Consider the following 20,312-nt stretch of genomic DNA (forward strand, 5'->3'; position numbering starts at 1 on the left):
CCCAAGAATGTAGGGAAAGGCAAGAAAGCAGATTCTCCCCTAGGCCTGCAGAAGGAACACAGTCTTGCTGGCACCTCGATGACTTCTGACCTCCAGAACTGTAAGAAAATAAATTTGTGTTAAGTCACTAAGTTTGTGGTAATTTGTGGCAGCAGCAAGAGTAAACTAATACACTTACTACAGGTGTTTAGACCTCGCAGCTCCAAAGAAAGAAACATCATGGTCTTTTCATACAACTGGGATTTAGGAGCACCTGTGCTGTGACAGGAACGCAAGGAAAGGAACAGTTTTGAAGGAGCACAGTTATGTCTAGTGTGGGAGATGTCAAGAGGAAAGACAACTTCTCTGACAACCCTACATAAAGAAACTCCCCCTCCTCCAATTATTCTCCATCCCTTCTCACTGCTCATTTCTTCACATCACTTATCACAAACTGTAATTATATTGTTTATTCATTTGTTTACTGTGTGATGGACATTTACCCTTTTAGAATATAAGTTCCACAAGGGACCCTGTCTGTCTTGACCAGATGTACAGAGGTCCTGGCACAGCCCTCAACACATATTTGTTTAATGACAGAACAATGATCTCAAGGTGGACACAGTCTAATGATGTCTGAGAGCCCCTTTTCTCCAATATCTTATGGTTCTAGGACTTTGCATATACATTTTTCCTAAAACAATTCTTATTCACAAGCCAGGAGCTCCACAGTTGCAAGTAGATACTGATTAAATTTTTAAGTACATAGTGATTAAATTTCAAGTAGATATTGATTAGATTTGAACAACAGGATAAAAATATTTCAGCAAAGTAGATCTGCTTACAATTCTAAACTCCACCGATCAGCTATGTGAACTTGTGTTCCCATTACCTCACTGGTGAGGTAGGTATGGGAAACTTCTCTCAGGGTGGCTGAGAGGATTCAGTGAGATCATATACATGTTAGTCTGACCCACGGCAGATCTGCAAGAAATGTTGGTTTATCAATTTTACACACTGGGGCCTTACGTCAGCACTTGAGCCTTAGCAACACAAAACAGAAAAGGTGAGGCATTTACAAGTTGGAATGGTTGTTATGAAGGGTAGACTGGGGTAAGGTATGAAATAAAGAAGCTAAAGAGGACACTGAGATTCATGTCCATCTGACTGACTGGCACCCTGGGTTCAAACTCTTGAATATCCATTCATCCTTCCATGAGAATTGCCCCTCTGCTTTTGCTAAGGTAGAAAATTACCAGATCATCTTCTGCTGGTGTCACTTTCTGGAGTTGGTACAATCGGTTCTATAAAGCCCTCTATATTCTGGGGTTCCCAACTAGGACTCTGTTGTCACCCTGGAGATACATGGCATTGTCTGGAGACATTTTTGATCGTCATGGCTAAGGAGAGGGGGGTAGTGCTAATATCTAGCAGGTAGAGGCCAGGGATACTGCTAAACATCCTACAATGTCAGAATAGCCCCCTACAAGAGTTATCTAGTGCAAAACATCAATAGTGTTGAGGTTGAAAAATTCTGCTCTACATTAAAGGCGCAACTATTTGATTCTAGAGGAACCAGCTCACTTGAAAAAAGGAAGAGAAGTCTGTTTTCCCTCCTTCTGCCCATCAGTATTACTGTCCGAAGTTGTTATGGGGCTAATGTTACCTGAGTTCTCAAGGAAAAGCAGTATGTGGTACAACCTGATTTTTAGAGAATTAAGTGTTATTGAGGCACTGTTATCACCTGCCAGCCTCTCAAGAGCCTTAGCAGAGATTAAAAATGCTGATCTGTATGGGGATTAACATAACAATAAAAAAATTTTTTTAAAATGCTGATCTGTCAAAAAAATGCTCAGCTGAACACACGGTCAGAAGAAGACAGTAGAACATGTAGACAAATATACAGACAGAAGAAACGTGTGCCCTTTACCAATACTCCCCCATTGTTACTGATAGAGCAGCTTTACAAGCTAAGTTTTAGAAACAAAGTACAATATCTTTTGAAGCAAACTTACATCATTTCTTTAAGGAGAAAAACAACCCCCAATTTCAAAAGTTAATCAATTTTTTAAAAAATCTGTTTATTCAGCAAGTACTTAGTGGGTGCCTACCTTGGCCAGACACTGTGCTGGGTTAGGTCAAATACTGGACGTGGCAGACACGGCCCCTGTCCTCCCACACCTCACATCCAGCCAAGGTGACAGTGGGGCCTTTTTATCCATGGCATGGATGTCACAAAGATACTCTACATCCAAACAAGGTTACTTTTAATGGATGCCTTCACCTTCCATGCAACCCAAGTAACAGACCTGCACTGCATCAACTCAGAGAGGGCTGTGTGAACAGAATTGGGAAGCTGAGTCACAATAGGTAGATACCATACACTTGGAAAGCAAGAGAGAGGCTCAAATAATTCTCCCTCACAAAAAACAGGCACTCAGCCTAAGACGGCCAGGGAACAGAACAGCAAAGACTCACATGTAACAGCTACACAAGAGTCAAGAACCTCATATTGCCTGGGAGACCAAAAACCTGCTAGAGTCTGAGTAAATCATCAAACTCAGCATAGGAAAGAGATTTCTGTAGGCTGACTTGCTATGTTATTCCACAATAGAGACGGAGCAGAGAAGTCAGAGGACCAGAAGGCAGAGTGATCCTGACATACTTCATGTGATGGGAAGGCAAGTTTACCTCAACAGTACTGAATCTACTCATTAAATACTTATAATTATTTATTCAGTGAAAATCCCTTGGATTATTAGCCATTATTCATTCTCTATGGGGAAAAAGACCACAAATATATTTCAAGGGCTCAAATAAATAAGCAAATAAATTAATGATCTTCCGCCATTTGTTCACTGAGAAAACATTTAGGTTAGGTGCTAGGGTGGATGAAATCGAATCAGTGCTAAAAAGGCAGGGAAAATAAACAGTAAGTGTGTCTTTTAGAGAGTAAGAAATAAATACTAAAAAATCAAAGCCCTCGACTCACTGCTCTTTTAAATCTCCTATTCCTCAAATGCAGCAGAAAAACCCCACAGAGGCATTTACCAGCACAGGAGTATTTAATCTCAGTATTTTCTGATGCAGAGAAAATCAAGTGAAATTATAGGTCACTGAAGAGAACATGAGAGGACTGTGTAGTGTAATCCAGGTTTCTATATCTGTCCTCCAGAGTGCCAGCTCATTTTACTATTTTTGTCCCGAGTTCCAAATTATTACATCTGATATTCAGAATTCTGAAGATATTGCATACTGACCTCAAAGCCTCATTAGAAAACACACAAAAAAGGACACCTTCAGGAATGATTTAGAATGAAAAGAAACAAAAAAGCTTGTTTACATCTTAATTTGAACATTTAGCTGGCTGTTTTATAACAAGTTCATCTTTATATCTAGCCCTAGGGTCTCTTCCAGGTCAAGGCCCAAGGCAGCTGTAAAACTGACTAGCAAATAGGAGGTGCTCAGTGCCCATTTTTAAGTAAATAAAAACTAGTTGTAAGATTCTATCAATTTGTTTTCTTACTCTAGTTATCTTAGTGGGATTGCTTCAGAGTATCTGTTTCTCTCAGACCCAGAGACTGAGTATGAAGTGGGAAGGGAGACAGAAGAAAGGGCACTATTGAGAGCCAACTGTGTATTAAGGATTTTCAGGTCTGTTTTCCCTTTTCTTCCTCAAAATACCTTAGGAGAAGGGCATTATAAGAAAGAAGGCAGGTTCAGAGACAGTAAGTAAGGCCATACAGCTAGTAAGTGACAGAGATGAAACCTAACCCAGTTCTGACCCCTAAATCCATGCTGTTTCTAGCTGGCTTCTTGTTTCTGTGGAAAGCATCCTACTGTTCTTAAATCATGTTTGGCTTGGGGAGCCTGGGTGACTCAGTCAGTTAAGCGTCCAACTCTTGGTTTCAGCTCAGGTCACGGTCTTGGGGTCCTGGGATTGAACCCTACATTGGGTTCCCAGCTCAGTGGGTCTGAGCTCTCCCTCTGTCCCTCCCCCTCCTCCTCCCTTCTCATGCATGTGGTTGCACACACTCGTGTGCGCTCGCTCTCTCTCTAATAAATAAATAAATAATCTAAAAAAATCGTGTTGGCTTTCAAGCACAGGAAGTCCTTTAACCACCAACCAGCTATCTTGTCACAGTTTTAATATTTATCTGAATAAAGCTAGACTTTACATCTGTTGCTGGACAGGTCTGACACTTTTTAAAATTTAACAAATAGATTCAGTTAAATGTTTTTAAAAATTCAGAGAAACACACAGACTCAGCACAGCTTTGAGCACCTTAGGCTGGGATTTTAAAGACCAAACATTACTTAACATGTATACCAGCAAGCCTAGGACTCTGCTCAATATACTTCGAGTGAATCTTACGACATCCCTAAGGCAGAGACTCTTTGGTTTACCAATGAGAGGAAAAAAGGGCCTAATTTGGAAAACTCAAAATAAAGTAATTGGAGAAGACATAAATCCTCCCTCAGCTAGTTTTATTCCTTTCCAAAGGTCAGTGGATTTCAAAGTGTGTTCCCTGGAACCCCTGGATCTTTTTGGGGGAGCTTCAGGGGCGATGGAAGGGACAAAGACGAAACTAAGTGGGAAAAGCACTACACCCTCTATCCCCAGCCACCCCAAACAACTAAGTTAACTTTCTTATATATTGAGATTATATGTGAAAATATATTTGAGTGAGAAACAATAGATTCTACTGCTTTAAAAAGTTTGGAAAGCTCTGCTAGTGTGGTACATCAACAATTAAATGATTGTACTAACATCTCCCCAAAGAAAACCTGAGGAAAGAAAGCTAGGGTTCTAATTGTTATACATATGAGAGTAGGCACTTTTTTTCTGCCATGGGAAGTTTACTTGAAATACATTAAGATTCAAAATTTATCTCTGCAAAGAAAAAAGTCATAATTTTTTTTTAAAATATGTGGTCATTAAAAAAATTTCATTGGCATTTCCTGGCTCAGTAATGATACAGTTTATAAAACAGAGCATAGACCATAGCATGGGGCATCCACAGGACACTCTGTCATGGGGCAAAGATCATTAACTTGTTCCTGGGAAAGCATGTTTCTCATGAAGAGCTTCTCTTGCTACTAACTTCATTCTAAAGAAAGGGACAGATACCTTGATTACTTCTACAACAAGGCAGATAATAACAGTACCTCTTAACAACCTGAGAATGATACTTAGAGAAGAACCAAGTACGTAATTCAAGCTTTGCTCAATAGCCTTGATTATCTCTTCACAACATGAAATGAAGTCAGTGATGTTCTGCATTAAAGATCCTCAGAATCTCCTGACCATAACTTCCCCTTCTTTGGAAAAAGCATGAGCTCTGGATTCAGACAAGCCTGGGTTCAAATGCTAGTCCTCACACCTACCAGCTCTTAGATTGGGTTATTTAACTTATTCAAGCTTTAGTGTCTTTATCTTTTCAGTGGGGATAATACAATGGTCCCACACACGATTGTTGAGAGGAATGAAGACAAGGTAGCAGCCAACAGTAATGCAGCATTTGCCATGTGCCAGGCACCATACTAAGGGCTTTTCATAGATTTACTAGAACTATCCCCCTTCAGATGTAGAAATTAAGGCAAATAGAATTTAAGACTAAATACAGTAATATGGGTAAAAGGTCAACCACAGAGTTGCCAGGCAAGATTATATGTTCAATATATGTCAGCACCTCCCTCTTCCCCATCTTCCCCTTTGAAACAGCATGACCATATGGATTAAAAATAAAACTGGAAGTCAGGGCTCAAGAGATTGGATTCAAAATGACTCACTGGATGTCACTGAGAAATGACTCAGTCTCCGTGGGCACAGAAGCACAGAGCTCCACCAAAGCAGGAACACCACTGTGATTGTGTAGACACACGTGCAAGCACAGAGGGTCCGACCACAGGATAACAACGATCCTTCCAACCTCCAAGTCCTCATTTCAAACACTTTGCTTTTTGCTCTCTTTCCTTCGTTAGAACCTAATGGACTATAACACAATAATGTGCCATGGTTTGAATGCCACTTGAGAGTCCCCACAGTCTGTACCTGTATATACTAGGAATCAAGAAAAGAAAAACTAAGGACAAAGCAGGAGGGGTGGGCAACAAAAAGTGTGGGAGGGGAGAGAAATGATCCCTAGAAAAGGCTGGGCACTGGTAATAATTTAAAGCAAGAATTGAAAGGTTCAGTATAGCCTTTGAATAATATCTTTTTTAATGGTTTGCTGATATAATAAATGCACATACACATACACACCTGCTTCATGGACTACAGAGCTTTAAGATGTGATTCACAATCTAATTTCAGAATGAAATATTTCTAAATGTCTGCTTCTAAAAAATGTCCAGATTTTAAAAGTCTGGTGGCTAAAAAGCAGAATATTTTTGTTTTAATTGATATTATTGTACCTAATACAGTAGGCACTAAAATCCCTGGACTGTTAGAGGGTAAGAATCTTACTAGACAAACTCATCATTACATCAAGTTAAATCTGTCTCTAAGTCCCCACTCCAACTGGCCTGGTAGACCAGGTCAACCACAATTTAGATAATTAATTTCAGTCATTACTGACATTCCCATTCCTCTACCCCACATATGAAGGACTGTAAAAGGTTCTGACAGAGGTTTTGTAAAGAGCAGAATGTTTAGAGACCACTCAGGTCTCCAAGCCATACTGCTACTGCTGAGCTACCCACTTTGCAAGTTTAGAGTAGAATTCATTCACTCACTCATTAACAAAATTTGTTGAGCAGCTACTACACTCTGTATTCCGTTTAAGGTACTAGAGATACAACAAAGCAATGGGAAGATGAGACTGTCCCCTTCCCAGAATCCCTGAAGTTCCCTGAATTATGGAAGACCTGCTCCTTCCTCAGGCTGGAGAATCTTAGCCAAGGCTGGCTGTTCAGGTGGCTCAAGTGCAGGCTCCAGACACACAACCCAGCCATTCCCTCCCTTCTTCCCCCCCCCCGCCCCAGCTCATGGGAAGCCATGCTACCACTGCAGGACAATCTAAGGTAACTGGACAGGAAATGCCTTTTCTCCCTCTGTCTTTGTGGGTATCTCTGTGTGTCTGCCTCTTTTTATGAAGGATTAGCCACTCAGAAGCCCAGACTTTCAGAAAACAAAAGCCAGGAACTTCAGATAACAGAGAACGCTGCTGAAACAAAGGAGTTTAGGGAACCTAGCTACCATCTTGGGATGGGGAACAACGGGTTAGAACAGAGAGGGAAAAATTACATCAAGGAAAACACGCACACGCACACACACACACACCCTTACATTATACTGCCACATAGAAATGCTTTCCTCCTAGAAAGCAATCAAGTTGTTTTCATTTTGAACAATAAAAAAAAATGTGATCTGTGTTTTAATTTCTCTTGAACTGAACTGTGCACCAAAACGTTCACTACTGCTTTAAGATACAATGCATAACATAGTGCCAGACACAAGACAGGTGACATGGAGAGATGGGTGAGTAACTTTTCTTCTTTATAAGTTGTACATCTGTTATAGGGAAAGTTGAGAAACAGCTTTTAAATAGCTAGCCTCTCTAAGACATCTTTTGAACAGATAAAGCCATTTTTAGGGCATAAGCACTACAGGAAAAAAATGTAAACATATTTTACAATCTAGAAGCATGGGGAAGAATTCTTGCATCAAGACATAACAAAATAAGATTAAAAAAAAAAAATCCAGAGTAGTTCACTTTTCCTAATCGTGTTTATTTAATCTTTTATTTATCAGAACAAGGGCCAGCATATGACTAAATATTGACAATCAAATATTAACCATATAGCCTTGGGGAGGTATACTCAATTTTTTCACCCTTAAAATGGAGAAAACACATCTACTATTTCTTGTAGGGTTGTTTTAAGAAAAGAGATAGTAAGGGAAGAGCACTTACTATAATGACTGGCCTACCTTAGACACTCAAAAAATGTTTCAAATTCTCTCTCACTCCCAGCTTGATCTTAAAGATCATACCTATATGTCCACAAAATTCCAAGAAAATAATGAAATCTTTCCATCATCTAAAAAAAAAAAAATGTTTGCAGGAGAGAAGGAATTTTTCTGATGTCCAAATCCTATCTTTTTTTACATTTTTGTAATTTGGTCTCTCGAAGCTTCCTACAAATAATAATCTAAGGTACAGCCCCTTGAAGAACCAAACTGTATGTTTTTATACTTAGAAATTTCAACTAACGGGGGCGCCTGGGTGGCTCAGTCGTTAAGCGTCTGCCTTCAGCTCAGGTCATGATCCCTGGGTCCTGGGATCGAGCCCCACATCGGGCTCCCTGCTCGGCAGGAGGCCTGCTTCTCCCTCTCCCACCCCCTCGGCTTGTGTTCCCTCTCTCACTGTGACTCTCTGTCAAATAAATAAAATCTTTAAAAAAAAAAAAAAGAAATTTCAACTAACTTGTTAAATATCTGAATCACATTTGGAATCTAGGGTGAAACTGAAGGTAGATAAATGGCCCAAATCTTTCCTACCAGAAATGACATTGGCCAGGTAGGCAGCTTCCCAAACCTACTTAGCATAAAACTTATTTTTTTTAAACAAGAAAACAGATTAGTTCCAAAGTATTAGAAAATCCTTAAACCTATAAGGAGTTTATTTGCATTTTAAGGTGAAATAATATTTCCCTTTTCTTATTTTTAAACTTAAATATTAACTACTCATAAACATACGCTTCTACTTGTTCACAAAGAGCTCACCATTCTAAACAATAAAAGTTATCATATACAAATGTGTCTTTAGTAAGATATGCTAACAAAAATTACTGTAAAAATAGTCTTATAAACATTTAATTCATTTTGATGTAAGTTCATGCAGCCCTAAAAAATTTTTAAGTTCATCTCCTGCACTTGCATAGAAGCCAACTTTTATCACTTACTAAAATTTAAAAAAAAATCCTTTCAGCACTATATATCATCTTTCAAATCAGATGAAGTAATTACAGAATTTTATAACTTTCCATGAAAAAATTATTTTCGCTCCAATGTCTATTAATTGGATTTTTAATCTCCTGGGGAAATTTTTTCTCTTTTATTCATAACCTAATATTAAGGGATTGCCCAAGCAGAACAAATAGCTGGTCTTTTTCTTTCTCATTAAAAGTATTTCTCTTAGAACCAGCCTCATCTTCAATTTCAGGATCCTTTTCCCTGATGTGTTTAAACCCCATACTGAGCACATTCAGAAAGGAATTAAATGAAGGGTAGGAGACCCTCCATTCCAGTCTGGCCTCCATTCTTGATATTACCTTGGTATGTAACTTCCACCCTCAGTTGTCCTACCTATAAAGTGGAAGTATTAATTATTTCAGAAGGTCAGGAGGGCAGTATGACGACAAAAGGGGATAACTGCTATGAAGATGCTTAAAATTGCTCATTAAAAGTTTAGTATTAGAACGCAGTGTCACAAAACTAAAAGTAGCAAAAAATTACAGTGGTTCTTCCTGCAGTGCTCTTCAGATCTAACTCCTTCAAACATAACACGGTAGAATACTATTTGATCTTAAAAGAGTATCATTATTTAGTATTAGAGCTCTGATAATGAAACACGAATGTTAATGACTTAGTCTATGATACCACATCATCCATCCTCAATGTTAAATCTACAACTTGAGTAAATGTATTGATTAAGATCAAATTCTTAGTAAAAACTATAAAACAAAGTAATGTAAGAAGAATAAATGATTAATCAAAATGCTTAGAAGACTTCCCAAGTCACAGCCCATCATCAGTGACTTGAGATACCCATTTTGGAGAATAAATTTATGATTTCAGGTTACTGCATCAACATTTACTTCTTACTACTTGTACATCTGAGCAAATGAATAGTATTCTAGTAATAGTATTCTCAAAAATTTATTTGATTATGATTAATCAAGGAATCTAAAAAATTATAGTACCTAGCAATTTATTAAATATTATAGTATACTAAATATAGAACTAGAGTTCTTCCATCAGGCTTCTTCAAAGACTCCAATACTGTGTGGCTCAGTTTCGCAAACTAAACCTGCATTTCACTAACCATCTCTTCTGGTCTCAAAATTATTTTACACAGTATCTCCTTTACGACATTTTTCTTTTAACTTGGCATCTAGGGTTTCTAGTTTTATTATCCCTCCCAAGTATTAGAATAGTTTCTCCTTTCATGGTCAAATTAAAATTTGAGGGAAACTTACTTTCTTGTATTGCATTAAGAATCTCTGAAAAGTCCACATCACTCTTTGGGCCGTCAGGTAGTATTTGCATATCCAGCTGGTAGCCTTGCAAATCCACACCTCCTTCTAGAGAAATGAAAGATATTCATGGAGTTTGCACTGGTTATCAGAGAGCCCAGCATTAGGGTCCCAAGGAGAAGCAACGTCAAAATCTAAAAAGAACAGCCAGCTGATTTGCCAATGATCCTCCCTCTTAGAAAAATGACTTTTAAAAAAAAATGAGAAATATGACCAGCCATTTGCTCCTTATGGGACCAACAAGGTTTAATTGTATTTCCAATGTAAAAAATTAGGCAATTACTTTATTAAAATACCACACACTTCATAGTATTTACTGATGACTTCCTAGGTGAAGAATAAAACATGTTAGCCTCCACCCAAGGACATTTAAAATTTTCAGCTTCACAAGGCTAAAAAGTAATATTCAACACAAATACTTTTTTTTAAGATTTTATTTATTTATTTGACAGAGAGAGAGAGAGACAGCGAGAGCAGGAACACAAGCAGGGGGACTGGGAGAGGGAAAAGCAGGCTTCCTGCAGAGCAGGGAGCCTGATGCGAGGCTCAATCCCAGGACCCTGGGATCATGACCTGAACCAAAGGTAGACGCTTAACGACTGAGCCACCCAGGTGCCCCTCAACACAAATACTTTATATCATCTTCTATAAAATTATAATAATTCATTCTTAGAAAAGGATTTAATATTCTTGATATCACAGGAAAAAAGACATAATTTTTCCCCTCACAATTGAACTTCCCTGCTATATCATTTTTCAATTATACCAGAATACTTTTATTTCTTCTATGAAGTAATTAAATCTCTTGTGCTAGATTTGTCTCATGTATTTTTGGTATGCTCTAAAGAAGAGGGTTTTTTTATGCTGTTCCACACACCTATAGAACATTTAAGGGTGCCGAAGAAAACAAGACATCAAAAAGTAGCTTTATCACTAACAATAATAAAACTTCAAATGCTTTTTAAAATAATCACTAAGAACATCTCCAGTCCTGATGAGTCTAGAAGGGCTAAAAAGCCAGTGCTAAAATAAAAAGATAGCCTGATGAATAGAGTGGGACATAGCTTCCAATATTTTTGTAGAAATAATTATTTCATAAGCCCAGGAATTATTCTTAGCCTTCAATAAATTTCAGTTACACCCTGAACTCAAAAGAATACAACACAGTCACTATCGTATAAGGACACTCATTCTAGAAGGGACATGAACACAAGTAATATAATAGACGGTGAGCTTTAGAAGGGCAGTAACTTTTACTTGCATGCTATCACCCAGTACCTAGAACAGTGCCTAGCACCGAGTAGGCAGGCCCTCAATAAATGCAGGCTGAATGAATGACTAAGGCTACATGATAATTATGAAACAAAGGCCATAGAGCTACAAGGAAAGTTATAAGCCCAGATTATGGAGTCCTGCAAACCAGCATTCAAATTCTTATTAGGAAACACTGAATCTCTCTAAATCTTGGTTTTCTCATCTATAAAATAGGGGTGATAATAACAGTCTCACAGAACAACCATTAAGACTAAATGAGATAATGCATGAAAAGCTCTTAGCTGTCAAATAGCACTCAGTAAATGGAAGCCATTATATTATCATCCATAATAATGTGTTAAAGGAACACTGACATTTATACAGAAACTAGCTACTGAATAACAAGATGGAAGTCACAGGTCTGTTCTTTGGGACACCAGCATGCATTTCAGTGACTGTCAAGCATGTCAAGCACTGCAGATACAGTGAACTTCTTAAATGCATGCATGTGGTTGTCTCACTGAAGTTAACAGTTGAGACTAAGCTTTTCAACAGGAATTAAAATGGGTTATTTGGTTCCCCCCGCCCCCCATGGCCAGTTACTGTGCATAAGTATGGAGAAGTTCTGCTGCTTTTCAACCTCTGCTAAGGCTAGATGCCCCTGTTCTGCTCAATAAGCAAAGGCCACATAATAACAATGACAAAAAATAAATAAGAATATTCAATACTGCCTATAGGCTGGTTCTGGGCTATGTACTTTACCATCTCATTTAGCCTTTACCTTTGAAAACAAGGTGCACTGGGAAGGAATAATTTGCCCAAGGTCACACAGCTACCACATTGTCAAGATGCAACTCCAACCCATGCTCCCACCAGTCTTGAACACTCCCATATCAAAGCAGTCACAAATACAGGCTGTTAGAAATAAGGGAAATGGATTTACCAATAGTCCCATGTTCTAGTGCTTCAGACCATGACCAATACCATTACAAAACCTAAAAAGCAAATGACTTGCTAAATAGGCTAATAAACAGGAGCCCAAATTATTTACCTTGTGTGTCTTAGTCAGGAGCTCATAAATTCATATAGAAGTAGTTTTGACTAATAAATAACTACAGTTTCTAATAACCAAAATTCCACAAATTTTAGTAATTATTTTTTTGTTAGGGAACAGTATAGGAGCGTAGAAAGTCACAAAAGAAGCAACATAAAGGAGGCATTCAGGTCGTTAAAGTCTGTCTTTAAAGAATATTTAATGCTTCAGATATCAAGAAAATGTGAGGAAAATGGATACAAGGATAAATAGATTTGTTTCAAGTATGTTTATAAAAAATACCCTTTTGACCATAGAGTTGAGGGTCCATTTCTGGGCTCTCTCTTCTGTTCCATTGATCTAGGTGTCTGTTTTTGTGCTAGTACCATACTGTCTTGACGATGACAGCTTTGTAATAGAACTTGAAGTCCGGAATTGTGATGCCACCAGCTTCGCTTTTCTTTTTCAACATTCCTCTGGCTATTCGGGGTCTTTTCTGGTTCCATACAAATTTTAGGATTATTTGTTCCATTTCTTTGAAAAAAGTGGATGGTATTTTGATAGGGATTGCATTAAATGTGTAGATTGCTCTAGGTAGCATTGACATCTTCACAATATTTGTTCTTCCAGTCCATGAGCATGGAAAGTTTTTCCATTTCTTGTGTCTTCCTCAATTTCTTTCATGAGTATTCTATAGTTCTCTGAGTACAGATTCTTTACCTCTTTGGTTAGATTTATTCCTAGGTATCTTATGGTTTTGGGTGCAATTGTAAATGAGATTGACTCCTTAATTTCTCTTTCTTCTGTCTTCTTGTTGGTGTATAGGAATGCCACTGATTTCTGTGCATTGATTTTATATCCTGCCACTTGACTGAATTCCTGTATGAGTTCCAGCAGTTTTGGGGTGGAGTCTTTTGGGTTTTCCACATAAAGTATCATATCATCTGCAAACAGTGAGAGTTTGACTTTTTCCTTGCCGATTTGGATGCCTTTTTACTTTCTGTTGTCTGATTGTTGTGAATAGGACTTCTAATACTATGTTGAATAGCAGAAGTGATAGTGGACATCCCTGCTGCGTTCCTGACCTTAGGGGGAAAGCTCTCAGTTTTGCCCCATTGAGAATGATACTCGCTGTGGGTTTTTCATAGATGGCTTTTATGATATTGAGGTATGTACCCTCTATCTCTATACTCTGAAGAGTTTTGATCAAGAAAGGATGCTATACTTTGTCAAATGCTTTTTCTGCATCTATTGAGAGGATCATATGGTTCTTGTTCTTTCTTTTATTAATGTATTGTATTACATTGATTGATTTGCGGATGTTGAACCAACCTTGCAGCCCAGGGATAAATCCCACTTGGTCGTGGTGAATAATCCTTTTAATGTACTGTTGTATCCTATTGGCTAGTATTTTGGTGAGAATTTTTGCATGCATGTTCATCAAGGATATTGGTCTGTAATTCTCCTTTTTGACGGGGTCTTTGGTTTGGGGATCAAGGTAATGGTGGCCTCATAAAACAAGTTTGGAAGTTTTCCTTCCATTTCCATTTTTGGGAACAGTTTCAGAAGAATAGGTATTAATTCTTCTTTAAATGTTTGGTAGAATTCCCCTGGGGAGCCATCTGGCCCTGGGCTCTTGTTTGTTGGGAGATTTTTGATTACTGCTTCAATTTCCTTGGTGGTAATGGGTCAGTTCAGGTTTTCTATCTCTTCCTGGTTCAGATTTGGCAGTTGATACATCTCTAAGAATGCATCCATTTCTTCCAGATTATCTAATTTGCCAGTATATAGTTGCTCATAATATGTTCTTATAATTCTTTGTATTTCTTTGGTATTGGTTGTGATCTCTCCTCTTTCATTCATGATTTTGTTGATTTGGGTCATTTCTCTTTTCTTTTTGATAAGTGTGGCCAGGGGTTTATCAGTTTTACTAATTCTTTCAAAGAACCAGCTCCTAATTTCGTTGATTTGTTCTACTGTTCTTTTGGTTTCTATTTCATTGATTTCTGCTCTGATCTTTATTATTTCTCTTCCCTTGCTGGGTTTAGGCTTTATTTGCTGTTCTTTCTCCAGCTCCTTTAGGTGTACGATGAGGTTTCTTGAGAAAGGCTTGTATTGCTATATACTTTCCTCTTAGGACTGCCTTTGCTACATCCCAAAGATTTTGAACAGTTGTGTTTTCATTTTCATTGGTTTCCATGCATTTTTTTAATTCTTCTTTAATTTCCTGGTTGACCCATTCATTCTTTAGTAGGATGCTTTTTAGCCTCCATGTATTTGAGTTCTTTCCAACTTTCCTCTTGTGATTGAGTTCTAGTTTCAAAGCATTGTGGTCTGAAAATACACAGGGAATGATCCCAATCTTTTAGTACTGGCTGAGACCTGATTTGTGACCTAGGATATGATCTACTCTGGAGACTGTTCCATAGGCACTAGAGAAAATGAGTATTCTGTTGCTTTGGGATGGAATGTTCTGAATATATCTGTGTAGTCCATTTGGCCCAGTGTGTCATTTAAAGTCTTTATTTCCTTGTTGATCTTTTGCTTAGATGATCTGTCCATTTCAGTGAGGGGGCTGTTAAAGTCCCCCACTATTATTGTATTGTTGTCAATGTGTTTCTTTGCTTTTGTTATTAATTGCCTTATATAATTGGCTGCTCCCATGTTAGGGGCATAGATATTTACAATTGTTAGATCTTCTTGTTGGATAGATCCTTTAAGTAGGATATAATGTCCTTCCTCATCTCTTATTACAGTCTTTGGTTTAAAATCTAATTGGTCTGATATAAGGATTACCATCCAGCTTTCTTTTGGTGTCCATTAGCACGGTACATGGTTTTCCATCCCCTCACTTTCAATCTGGGGATGTTTTTGGGTCTAAAATGAATGTCTTACAGACAGCATATCGATGGGTCTTGTTTTTTAATCCAATCTGATAGCCTGTGTCTTTTGATTGGGGCATTTAGCCTATTTACATTCAGGGTAACTATTGAAAGATAGGAATTTAGTGCCATTGTATGGCCTGTAAGGTGACTGTTACTGTATATTGTCTCTATTCCTTTCTGGTCTATGTTACTTTTAGGCACTCTCTTTGCTTAGAGGACCCCTTTCCATAATTCTTGTAGGGCTGGTTTCGTGTTTGCAAATTACTTTAGTTTTTGTTTGTCCTGGAAGCTTTTTATCTCTCCTTCTATTTTCAATGACAGCCTAGCTGGATATAGTATTCTTGGCTGCATATTTTTCTCATGTAGTGCTCTGACTATATCATGCCAGTCCTTTCTGGCCTGCCAGGTCTCTGTGGATAGGTCTGTTGCCAATCTAATGTTTCTACCATTGTAGGTTACAGATTTCTTGTCCCGAACTGCTTTCAGGATTTTCTCTTTGTCTCTGAGACTTGTAAGTTCTACTATTAGATTGTCAGGGTGTTGACCTATTTTTATTGATTTTGAGGGGGGTTCTCTGTGCCTCCTGGATTTTGATGCCTGTTTCCTTCCCCAAATTAGGGAAGTTCTCTGCTATAATTTGCTCCATATACCTTCTGCCCCTCTCTCTCTCTCTTCTTCTTCTGGGATCCCAATTATTCTAATGCTGTTTCATCTTATGGTATCGCATATCTCTTGAATTCTGCCCTCGTGATCCAGTAGTTGTTTATCCCTTTTTTTCTCAGCTTCCTTATTCTCCATCATTTGGTCTTCTATATCACTAATTCTCTCTTCTGCCTCACTTATCCTAGCAGTTAGAGCCTCCATTTTTGATTGCACCTCATTAATAGCCTTTTTGATTTAGACTTGGTTAGATTTTAGTTTTTTTTCAGATAGGGTTTCTCTATTAACTTCCATGCTTTTTTCAAGCCAAGCTAGTATCTTTAAAATCGTCATTCTGAACTCTAGTTCTGACATCTTACTAATGTCCGTGTTGATTAGGCCCCTGGCAGTCGCTATTGCCTCTTGTTCTTTTTTGTGAGGTGTGATTTTTTCCAACTTGTCATTTTGTCCAGAGGAGAATAGATGAATGAGAGAACAAAATGCTAACAGGGTAACAACTACCCCCCAAAAATATACACTGAACAAATCAGAAGAGACCTGAAACAGGGGGAAAAGAAAGGAAAAGAAAGAAAAAAGAAAAAAAAAAGAAAAAGATAAAAACAAACAAACAAACAGAATATGATCAAATATGATCAGGCTGGTGCACAGATCAGTGCCACACACTAGATTTTGGGTGTATTTTGGTCTGTTAGAAGAAAGTGCCTCCTAAAATTTTAAAGAAAAAAAATTTATATATGTACAAAAATAAGGGTAAATATGATGAAGAGAGGGAATATGACTGTGAAGATGAAAATTATAAAAGATTTTATAAAAGCAATTGATAAGAAAAGAAGTTCGTTGAAAAAAGAAAGAAGAGGATTAAAAAAAAAGGGAGAGAATGTGATCCGGCAGGAGACTAGAACAAAGCCATACACTACAGATTCAAGGTATATTTTGGTCTGTTAGAAGAAAATGTATCCCAAAATTTTAAAGAGAGAGCAACTTATATATATGTACCAAAAATAAGGTTAACTACTATGAAGGGATAGAATATGACTCTAAAAATGAAAAACAAAGATAAAAAGCTTTTGCACAGCAAAAGAAACAGTCAACAAAACCAAAAGACAACCGACAGAATGGGAGAAGATATTTGCAAATGACATATCAGATAAAGGGCTAGTATCCAAAATCTATAAAGAACTTATCAAACTCAGCACCCAAAGAACAAAGAATCCAATCAAGAAATGGGCAGAAGACATGAATAGACATTTTTCCAAAGAAGACTTCCAAATGGCCAAGAGACACATGAAAAAGTGCTCAACATCACTTGGCATCAGGGAAATCCAAATCAAAACCTCAATGAGATACCACCTCACACCAGTCAGAATGGCTAAAATTAACAAGTCAGGAAATGACAGATGTTGGCAGGGATGTGGAGAAAGGGGAACCATCCTACACTGTTGGTGGGAATGCAACCTGGTGTAGCCACTCTGGAAAACAGTATGGAGGTTCCTCAAAAAGTTGAAAATAGAGCTACCATATGACCCAGCAATTGCACTACTGGGTATTTACCCCAAAGATACAAATGTAGGGATCCGAAGGGGTACGTGCACCCTGATGTTTATGGCAGCAATGTCCACAATAGCCAAATTGTGGAAAGAGCCTAGATGTCCATTGACAGCTGAATGGAGAAAGGAGATGTGGTATATATATATATACAATGGAATATTATGCAGCCATCAAAAGGAATGAAATCTTGCTATTTGCAATGACGTGGATGGAACTGGAGGGTATTATGCTGAGCGAAATAAGTCAATCAGAGAAAGACATGTATCATATGACCTCACTGATATGAGGAATTCTTTTTTTTTTTTTTAAAGATTTTATTTATTTATTTGAGAGAGAGAGAATGAGAGACAGAGAGCACGAGAGGGAAGAGGGCAGAGGGAGAAGCAGACCCCCCGCTGAGCAGGGAGCCCGATGCGGGACTCGATCCCGGGGCTCCAGGATCATGACCTGAGCCGAAGGCAGTCGCTTAACCAACTGAGCCACCCAGGCGCCCGATATGAGGAATTCTTAATCTCAGGAAACAAACTAAGGGTTGCTGGAGTGGCAAGGGGTGGGAGGGATGGGGTGACTGAGTGATAGACATTGGGGAGGGTATGTGCTATGGTGAGCACTGTGAATTGCACAAGACTGTTGAATCACAGACCTGTACCTCTCAAACAAATAATACCATATATGTTAAAAAAAAAAGAAAAGAAAGGGGGGGGGAGAGAGAGAGAGGAGGAGGAGGAGGAGGAGGATTATGAAGAAGAGGATGATAGCAGGAAGGGAAAAATGAAGCGGGGGAAATCGGAGTGGGAGACAAACCATGAGAGACTATGGACTCTAAGAAACTGAGAGTTCTAGAGGGGAGGGGGGTGGGAGGATGGGTTAGCCTGGTGATGGATATTAAAGAGGGCATGTACTGCATGGAGCACTGGGTGTTATACGCAAACAATGAATCATGGAACACTACATCAAAAACTAATGATGTAATGTATTGTGATTAACATAATATAATAATAATAAAAAAATACCCTTTTAGAGGTCTAGGAAAAAAGGCAGGAAGAAAATAGTCCAAATGGGTACACAATTTATCTCTCATGTATAAAATTATGGGTATATATTTTTTTATTCTTTATCTTTTCTATTTTTTTTTACAATAAACAAAATATTTTTATAATTTTAAAGTCATTAAATTCAGATTGTGGCATGGGAAACATTAAATACTGAGAGTTCAGGATTCAAGTCTTAAAGACTACAGATGTTAAGCCAGTAATGGATTAATCTAACATAAAATTTTCTAAATTAATGCAATTCTTAAAATATTTAATTTAAAGAGCTCCAAATTGCAGGATGCAACATTCTCATCATGGTAAACTGTAAGATCACATTTAGAATCCCTAAAATATAAAGTATTTTCCTTCCTCTGCTCAGAAGAAATATAAAATATACTTTAAAGTGTAATATAAGGGTCTGGAACTTCTGGAAGGAAGTCATTCATTAATGTCAAACATGACAAAGTAGGGGATGCTATAAAACAAGGACTTTTGTAAACTTTCCTAAATAGAAAGTGATCACTTGTGCAAGGACATTTGCAAATGAATCTTTCAAGGTGACGATCTTTAACTTTAGCTCATACTGCCCAGTGAGCAAGACAAAATACTTCAATACAAGAAGTTCTATGTCTACTTTGAACTTCTGATATTTATTTGTTGTTAGTCCTATAGTTTTGATATGATCTCTAAAATCAAAGCTCTTTCTACAGTCACTGATGCCTCTGACTTTAAGTCAAAACACAAAGCTCTTTTTCAAAAGCAAGATGGTGAAAGTGTCATAGTTTCAAACTGATGAAGTTTTAAAATAAAACATAACCCCACTGGGTTTCAGTAATTGACATGCAACCAAATGTAATCCCAAGGAAACTAAACCAATAAGTTACATTAAAAAGGGAAACTTTAAAAGGATTCATGAAGATGTGGAGAATATAATGAACAATTTTAAAAATCAAAAATAGCCATAAAATTCATGTGATCTCCAAATCTGCCTTGAGCTTTTCTTACACTTGATTGAGTGATTATAGTCAAATCTTAATTGTGACTCTGTTGTGTGAGAATAAAGTTGAAAGTAGTTCCAATAAAAAGGAACTTTGGTAACAGTGCTTACATTTAAGACCTTCCGCTGAGCAAACAATATGTTAAAAAATCATTTTAGATTTGTAACTAGTTTACATGGATTTAGCTAAATGCTTATATACAAAAGGAATCAAAAAAACAAGCTCTAAATAGGAGTCTCAATTAGCACATACATCGATGCCTCTCCCATTCCATCTCTGTCTGTAGAAATCCCTTTCTACTTTTAAGGCCCAAACTAAATGCTCCACTTCAGGAAGCATTTCTTGACCCTAACAAGCAGACACCATTTTCTACCATTTCTATTTTGAACTTCTATAGCTACCTATATATATTTTATCTTTTCTATGGTACATGTTTTCCATCAAAAATAAGGTAAAGTATCTAGCACAGTTTGGAGTAGACACAGACAACATGTGAGCTCCTATCTTTTCCCATCTAGATTTTCTTCTTCATCTCCAGCACCCTCAACTAGATTATAACATGATGGAGGCCTGGGACCAAATTGCATCTACCTTTTTATCTCCTATAGAATCAAGATCAAGGCCTTGAACATACTAATTGCTCAATTAAAGCTCTTATACT

The 20,312-nt window shown here is 37.7% G+C and overlaps 1 protein-coding gene across 1 annotated transcript in view; it reads right to left on the reverse strand.

Annotated features, from left to right (window-relative positions):
• The window catches only part of ANO4 (anoctamin 4), a 207,167-nt gene extending 196,707 nt beyond the window's left edge, over positions 1-10,460 (reverse strand). The window contains exons 1-2 of the mRNA XM_044914740.1: positions 10,454-10,460; positions 10,183-10,287 (exon numbers count right to left, since the gene is read on the reverse strand). Of these exons, the coding sequence (XP_044770675.1) occupies positions 10,183-10,287; positions 10,454-10,460 (112 nt within the window). The remainder of the gene's footprint in view (positions 1-10,182; positions 10,288-10,453) is intronic.
• Positions 10,461-20,312: the final 9,852 nt, after the last annotated feature.

The sequence above is a fragment of the Neomonachus schauinslandi genome, chromosome 5 (assembly GCF_002201575.2).
Source record: "Neomonachus schauinslandi chromosome 5, ASM220157v2, whole genome shotgun sequence".
Taxonomy (NCBI): domain Eukaryota; kingdom Metazoa; phylum Chordata; class Mammalia; order Carnivora; family Phocidae; genus Neomonachus; species Neomonachus schauinslandi.